Source organism: Ricinus communis, chromosome 3 (genome assembly GCF_019578655.1).
Source record: "Ricinus communis isolate WT05 ecotype wild-type chromosome 3, ASM1957865v1, whole genome shotgun sequence".
Taxonomy (NCBI): domain Eukaryota; kingdom Viridiplantae; phylum Streptophyta; class Magnoliopsida; order Malpighiales; family Euphorbiaceae; genus Ricinus; species Ricinus communis.
Genome location: NC_063258.1, coordinates 6,326,313 through 6,334,264, shown reverse-complemented (window position 1 = coordinate 6,334,264; position 7,952 = coordinate 6,326,313). Strand labels below are relative to the sequence as shown.

At 31.5% G+C, this 7,952-nt stretch overlaps 1 protein-coding gene across 1 annotated transcript; it reads left to right on the top strand.

The window, feature by feature from the left end:
* Positions 1-225: 225 nt before the first annotated feature.
* On the top strand, positions 226-6,887 carry LOC8260089 (alpha-dioxygenase 2). Its single transcript, XM_002529509.4, has 10 exons — positions 226-762; positions 1,476-1,736; positions 3,577-3,726; positions 4,257-4,390; positions 4,481-4,694; positions 5,094-5,239; positions 5,343-5,570; positions 5,674-5,876; positions 5,959-6,202; positions 6,291-6,887. The coding sequence occupies exons 1-10, from the start codon at positions 532-534 to the stop codon at positions 6,517-6,519; spliced, it is 2,040 nt and encodes a 679-aa protein (XP_002529555.2). The 5' UTR covers positions 226-531; the 3' UTR covers positions 6,520-6,887.
* Positions 6,888-7,952: the final 1,065 nt, after the last annotated feature.

Sequence of the window (7,952 nt, the reverse complement as noted above, 5' to 3'; positions counted from 1 at the left end):
TAATTGAAAAACATTATATTTTAAACATTATAAAAGAATAATAAGGATGAACTAATTAAGAAATAATTTTGCTAATATATTTATCTATAACTAATTAAGAATAGAATGCTTAAATTTGAGACTTTCTATTCATCGAAGAATTTATCTATTCGAATTTATTATTTTTACGGTGAATAATATATAAAAAGACGGTTATTTCTATTAGTCGAGTTTAAAATGAATGAGAAAAAGAAAAAAGAAAACAATAAGAAGTGAAGTTTGGTGAACCCATTTAATACTTAAGAGCAATTCATGCAAGACATTGACAAATTGGTTACAACTTAGAGCCAAATAGTATAAATTGTCCAACAACGGACATCTAACCTCCCAAATAGAGTCGTATGGAGTGATCCCACATTTAATTTTGCATTTAATGATTTCTCAAATTGAAATTGAAAGTGAAATTGAAATTGAAATTTGTATCTCTCATCAACTTAAATATGTGGGTGCACAAAATAATTCCTTTAAAAATTTAATTTTTATTTTCCCCTAATGCAAAGTAGAGGTTCCATGGAATTGAATGCTTGCTCTCATTTCAAAACACATCACCTATTTAAAAGGGCCTTCTTCTTGTCTCCAAACACATCCCAAACATATAAAAGAAAAAGAAAAAGAAAAAAACAAACAAACATGGGTTTCTCTTTGCTTTCTTCCCCCTTTGTTCACCCTCAGTTAAGTGAAATTGTCTCCAAAATGACTCTCTTTGACACCATCTTCTTCTATGTCAGTCTCTCTCTCTCTCTCTCTCTCTCTCTCTCTCTCTCTCTCTCTCTCACTTTTATAATTCTGTTTTAGCCAAAATATTATTGTTATCGTTGTTACATAAAGAGAAAATTTGCTCCCACTCAATATACATCTTAGACCTTTTCTTTAGTGTCCCAACTGCCTTAGTGAAACCCTTTAAGGCCTCAAATGGGTGCAACTGCCCTAAAGATTTTGAGCAATTTGTTTGGATGGAGTTCTTTCCAAGGGTTTTAAATCTCTTTATTTATTTATTTAAGTTTTAGAACACTCCAATTTCTGTGTGAAAAGAAAATATCAATTAAAAAATAAAGTTTTTAAAATTTTTTAAAACCCTTCAAAATTCTTTGACTTGTACGGTGAATTGGAGATCTTATAGTTTAAGAGAATTTTATATTACTTTTTAAAATTTTCATTTTTTATCTATTATTTCCTTATAAAATAAGATTAAAACTTATATCTTACCTTCAAAAACCATATTCCAATTTATTTTATTCTCATTTTTTTTGTCGAGCGGAGCTGAAATAATTATTTTTGTCCTATATTCGCCTCGATTCGCCGGTGATACTAACCGACTTTTTTGTAATTTATAATGGATAAAATTCTAAGAAGAAAAAAATTATTTTTATAGAAAAAATTGTATAAATAACTTTATTTCTTCGATTTTATTTTTATTTTTATTTTTATTTTTATAGGCTATACATTTTGTGGACAAGATGGAATTATGGCACAGATTACCTGTAATATTGGGAATAATATACTTGGCAATTAGAAGGCATCTACATCAACGTTACAATCTCTTAAATGTTGGAGGAATCAATGGTCAGAAATATGACACCAATGAATTTTCTCATCGAACGGCTGATGGAAAATGTAATCACCCTTCTGATCACATCATTGGGAGCCAAGGGACATTTTTTGGTCGTAACATGCCTCCATCGTCTTCTCCTTATTGGGTAATTCTTATTACACTTGATTATTTTGAACGAGTAAATTAAAAAATTTAAAAAATTTATAGAATAAAATTTAAAATATAAAAAATATTAATAAAAAACTTTTATAAAAAGAGAGTTTGGGGGATGGCCCCTTCTTGCCCCTTGTGAAAAGGGTCAAACATTTCTCTGAATTTGTGTTACAGGATTACCTCCTGTTAATATATTAAAATATTTATTCTTTTACTTTTTAAAATAATAAAATATTTTTATTTTTTATTTATTTTTTTATATAATTATTTTTTTCTCGTAATAATGTTATTTCTACTATTCTACTTCTATCACTATCGCATTTCTATTTTCACCATTGCCACTCCGCCGTCTTTATCTAACACATTAGTAAACCAATTAACATCAGTAATACTAACTTAGTAATAAACAATCTATTCATGTGATTTGAATATGACCAAGATTTGAATATATTTAGTCTTAAAATAAGAGTTGAATGAATATGAGCCTAAGATGTCCCTTTCAAGAGTTAAATTTGTAGAAAAGTTTATTAGTGTAATGCAATTATTGAAAAGATTGGCATGAGCTACACTGAAACTTGAAATTTATCACTCTAAACCAACAAAACTACTGCTTTTGCTTTGTTAATTTACTTTTTTCTTGTTTCAACTTTAGTTCATATTTGCACTCGTAAAATTAGTTCGGCGTTAAATGTTATCTCAATTTAAATAAAATCTTAAATTTAAATTTCTTTACCTTCACTTTTCATAAAAAAAAAAAATAAGTCTAATTTTATTCTTTTTACATTACAAACTTGGTAAATAACAGTATGTGTATATCTCAATTTTAAAATTATTTGAAATTTAAATTCCTTTTCCTAATTCGTAAATAAGAAAATAATATTTAATTTTTTTTAACTAGTTAAAAGACTTTAGTTTTTATATGTTACTTTAGTTTCTATTTGATAATTTATACAAATTAAGTAACAATATAGAATGTTATATTAATATTGTATTAAATATAATAAAATTAACAGTGCAGTTGTTAAGTTAATTTATTATTTCCGATATATATAAACTTGAATTAGAATATCTATCATATGATTTTACATTAATTCTGGTTTTTTAAACGACAAGTGAAAAGATATTTAAATTTAAAATTATATTTAAGTCGAGATATAAATATACATATTATTAGATTAATAACTCTATGATTTTTATTTGTTTTCAAAAATGTTGGATTAATTATCTCATCTCAGTGTGTAGTATTGGCATTGTTCCACCAATAGGAAGCATATATATATATATATATATATATATATGTTCAAAATTTGTATGCATCACCTATTATTGTTTTAGTCTTGGAATCATAAATTGCTTGAGGGAAGCTAAATTAACAATTATGTAACTGTGCAAAAGGGCTCAGAAAATGGGTACAATTGCTCATGCAATAATTTTGACAACAGCTTTTTCAAATTTGTGCTCCAAGTCATATTATTGATATTGTTGGAAAATATAGAATTTCATATTTAATATATATGTTTGTAGTTTCTTTTAGGCAAATTTATAATTAAGCCCATGAACGTTTTTTGCTTTATCTATTGAGTCCTTGAATTTTTATTTTATTTTATTGAGTCCTCACACTTTTATTTTTGATTTTATGAGACTTTTATTTTTTTATTGAGCCCTTATACTCTTAATTTTACTTAGATTAAGGACTGTTAGGTCTTCAATAAAAGCAAAAATAAAATTACAAAAATTGAATGAAATAAAATAAAATTTGAAGAATTCAATAAAATAAAACTGAAAAGTTAGAAGAGTTTTGCTTTTCTTTTATTTACATGTGTTTTATGCAGTTGTTAGATCCTCACCCAACAGTTGTGGCCAACAAGCTTTTGGCAAGGAAGAAGTTCATAGACAATGGAAAGCAATTCAATATGATAGCTTGCTCATGGATCCAATTTATGATTCATGATTGGATTGATCATATGGAGGATACCCAACAGGTATCAATGTCTCACACATATAGAGATACCCATTATGGCCAGTTTAACATTATTGTGGGTATGCATCCATTGTTTTACTTCTTAATACCTGTTTTCAGAGAAAAAGTATGTTCTATTCTGAGTCATTGCTCAAATAATAAAAAGAAAACTTCATAAACAGATGGAAAAAAAGGTAATATCAAATTGGCAGTATTTATGGGTTGTCTGGCCTTAAAATTGAAAAATGTTTTTTAATAATTTAAGTTTTTAAAAGTTATTTTTACAAATAGATGTTTATTTAAAAAACAAAGATTTAAAAAAAGTAATTTATAAAAAAATTTTAAAAACTTAATAATATTAAATAAAAAGATTGTAAATCTATTTTTTCAACGCTGGAACATATCGCTAATTAAATTATTCTTAAAAACAAAATAGGTCACTGACATGTATCCATAAAATCAGTGTGGCTCCTGTATGGTATAATGGGTTAGAGACCTGAGTCATTGCTCAAACAATAAAAAGAAAATAATGTTTCATAAGTGCTTGAACAGGTGGAAATTAGAGCACCTGATGAAATTGCAGATGGGTGTCCATTGAAGTCCTTTAAATTCTACAAGACAAAGAAAGTTCATACAGGTTCACCTGATTTCAGGACAGGATGTGTCAATACAAGAACTCCTTGGTGGTATGTCCATAAAATTGCATCTCAATTATTGTTACATTCCCTAATAATAAGTTACATTCTTTCAACCTGTATTTTATTTAATTTGTCCAGGGATGGGAGTGTAATTTATGGGAATAATGAGGATGGAATGAGAAGAGTAAGAACATTCAGAGATGGGAAGTTAAAGATTGCAGAAGATGGCCTTCTTGAACATGATGAGAAAGGGATTCCTATTTCAGGTGATGTCAGGAATTGCTGGGCAGGTTTTTCCTTATTGCAGGCCTTATTTGTGAAAGAGCACAATGCTGTATGTGACATGCTCAGAGTAAGTAACATGTTTCCCTGCTCAATTTCAATATAGAGATTTTTTTGATAGCCCTAATGAACTCCTGTTCCCCTTTCTGAATTGGTCAATATCTGGTGTATATTTTAAGGGCATGTGAAGACCAGTTAGTTTGGCATTCTGATAGGGAGTTTTAACATAGCTTGGCCTGTTATCTGGTAAAGAATAAGGTATACAGGTATACAGCCATCAGCTGCACTGTTGTTGTCTGAAAGGCATGCTTAGTTTGTTGCTTCAGAGCATTAGTAGGGTAGCTTACTCCTGAAATTTTAGAAGCAATGCAAGAAATAAAGTGCAATCTGCATTTTCTGAAGGATATATAGTGGTAAACTTAATTTTGTAATATGATCATTTGGTACAAATTTTCTTTCCTGTTCTCAGGAACATTATCCAGATTCTGATGATGACAAGCTTTATCAACATGCAAGATTGGTGACTTCAGCTGTCATTGCTAAAATTCATACCATTGATTGGACTGTGGAGCTCTTAAAGACTAATACCCTCCTTGCAGGAATGAGGATCAACTGGTGAGACACCTAACAATGAACACTCAATTTACAAAGCTTAAAACTCCCACTTGAATTATGAAGTCATATAAGATTTCTGTCTTATGGTTGATATTATATATAGGTATGGATTTTTTGGGAAGAAAGTTAAGGATTTATTTGGACACTTTGCTGGACCTTTGTTTAGTGGATTGGTGGGTCTCAGAAAGCCAAGAGATCATGGTGTTCCCTATTCACTGACTGAAGAGTTCACTAGTGTCTACAGAATGCATTCCCTGTTACCTGATCAACTCATCATAAGGGACATCAGATCAACAACTTCAGAATCTGGATGCCCTCCAGTACTAGAAGAGTACTTTCCTTTTTCCTTTTTCAATCACTAACAGGAATAGGTTATCACTGATAAACTAATCAAAAAATTTGTGTGACTGACTGAGGCTATTTGCTATGCATAGGGTGCCAATGAAGGAAATGGCAGGAAAGGAAGGGGAGAAAAAAATGTCAGAAATTGGAATGGAGCTAATGCTAGTGTCAATGGGTCATCAGGCATGTGGAGCTGTCACATTATGGAACTACCCTTCATGGATGAGAAATCTTGTTGCCCATGACATTAATGGAGAAGATAGACCAGATCCTGTGGATATGGCTGCTATCGAAAGTATGTCATTTCCTTCACACTTGAAATGTTAGCCTGTTTTCCTCATAACCTGAAAATAACTAGTGAGTTTCTGTTAATTCAGTCTATAGAGACAGGGAGAGAGGTGTTGCTCGGTATAACGAATTCAGAAGGAACCTGTTAATGATTCCTATCAGGAAGTGGGAAGATTTGACAGATGAACAAGAGGTTGTAGAAGCTCTCCACGAAGTCTATGGAGATGATGTTGAGAAGCTAGATTTGCTGATAGGCCTACATGCTGAAAAGAAAATGAAAGGTTTTGCCATTAGTGAAACTGCCTTTTTCATCTTTCTTCTTATAGCATCAAGGTGACTAAACTTCATTCCTTCACACTTAATTATGTCAACTTGAAGAGTCTTCAGTGTTTTTCCTACTAATGGAAACAATTTTCTGCAGGAGGCTAGAGGCGGACAGATTCTTCACCACCAATTTCAATTCTAAATCCTACACAGAAAAAGGATTAGAATGGGTTAACAAGACAGAGACCTTGAAAGATGTGATCGATCGCAATTTCCCTGGTATGACAAAGAAATGGATGCGATGTTCAAGTGCATTCTCAGTTTGGGATTCAGAGCCAGATCAAATGAGCTATGTGCCCTTATATTTGAGACCAGCAGCCTTATGAAATCCCTTTTCCCTTTTCTTTAATGGGTACGGCAATCCTTTTGCAGAACACATAACAGTTGTACCAGTTGAAAGAAGTACAAATAATGTTACACAAAGAAGAGAAGGGAAGTACCAAAGAGATATCACAAGTACACATGTACAGTGTTCAGTGTAGATATGAAATAACAAAAGGCTTCCCCAAATGTTTGATTTTCTTTTCTTTCCTTTTTTTTTTTTTCACTAGAATGTTAGAATTTGCATGTCTTTGTCTATTCAAGGCAGGAATGGCAACGAGTAGAATATCCGTCTGTTTAAGGATATTCGAATCCGAACCGGATTAAAATACACATATTCTCTCATCAATTCACAGATTTTTTGCCAATTCAACCAATTCTTCGTTTTGACACACCACTATCTAAATCATTCGCATTTTAGTAGTCAAACCTTGCAAAACATCTCAGGTTCACTTCATCTCTATTGAGCTTACTAACTCCTCGTCTCATATAGAATGCCTAAAAGTAAGAGGGCTAGGTAAGTTTTTCAAGGGAATGCAATATATCCCTCATAATAACAGTGATTAGAGGTCTAGCGTCAGGTTCCCATTTAATTTAGTATTTGAATAAGTCTTAGTTAGTAAAGATTTCTTTGTTATTTGCTTTGCTGTTATTATCTTCTAGTTAAATAAGCTACTTGTATTTCTCCTAATTTCTTATTTGACAGTTGTAATATGGCTATATAAGCCATACCGAGATAGTAAGAAAAAACAGGTCTTATTTTCAAAACACTCATCCAATTCTTAAGGGAGGTTGGTTCCCTCGAAGAAACCATCTCTTGATCTTTTTCTTATACTATCAGTTCAAAATAGGCAAAGAAAAAGAATCTGTTACTCAGTCCATACCAAAGTGGTATCAGAGCCTGGCTATGGACCAGCGAGTTGAGGCAATAGAGAAAGCAATTGAGTCCCTTTCTCTCTTTCAAAAAGAGATGGTGACTAACGTAACTGAAAAGTTTAATCAAATGGCAACTCGAATGGATCAATTGCAAGCACCACACCAAGCAGAAGCAGGAGAAAATTCTTTCTCCCATAATAAAGCCCTTAGTGGAGGTAATAGTGGATCACAACGAGGCACCACTATTAGTAATTTTGCTCCCAAAAGAGTGAAACTAGACTTTCCACGATTTGATGGAGAAGGGGATCCTACTAGGTGGCTTTGTAGAGCACAACAATTCTTTAAGATCCATGATATTCCAATAGCTGAAAGAGTTCAATTAGCATCTTACCATCTTAAAGATGATGCCCAATTGTGGTATCAGTTAAAGAAACAAGAGATGACGATCATTTCTTGGGAAGACTTCAAAGACGGACTATATGTCAGGTTTGGTCCTAACCAATTTTTTTTTATTTTTTTGGGGAACTTACCAAATTACAGCAAAAAAGAGATGTGCAAGAAT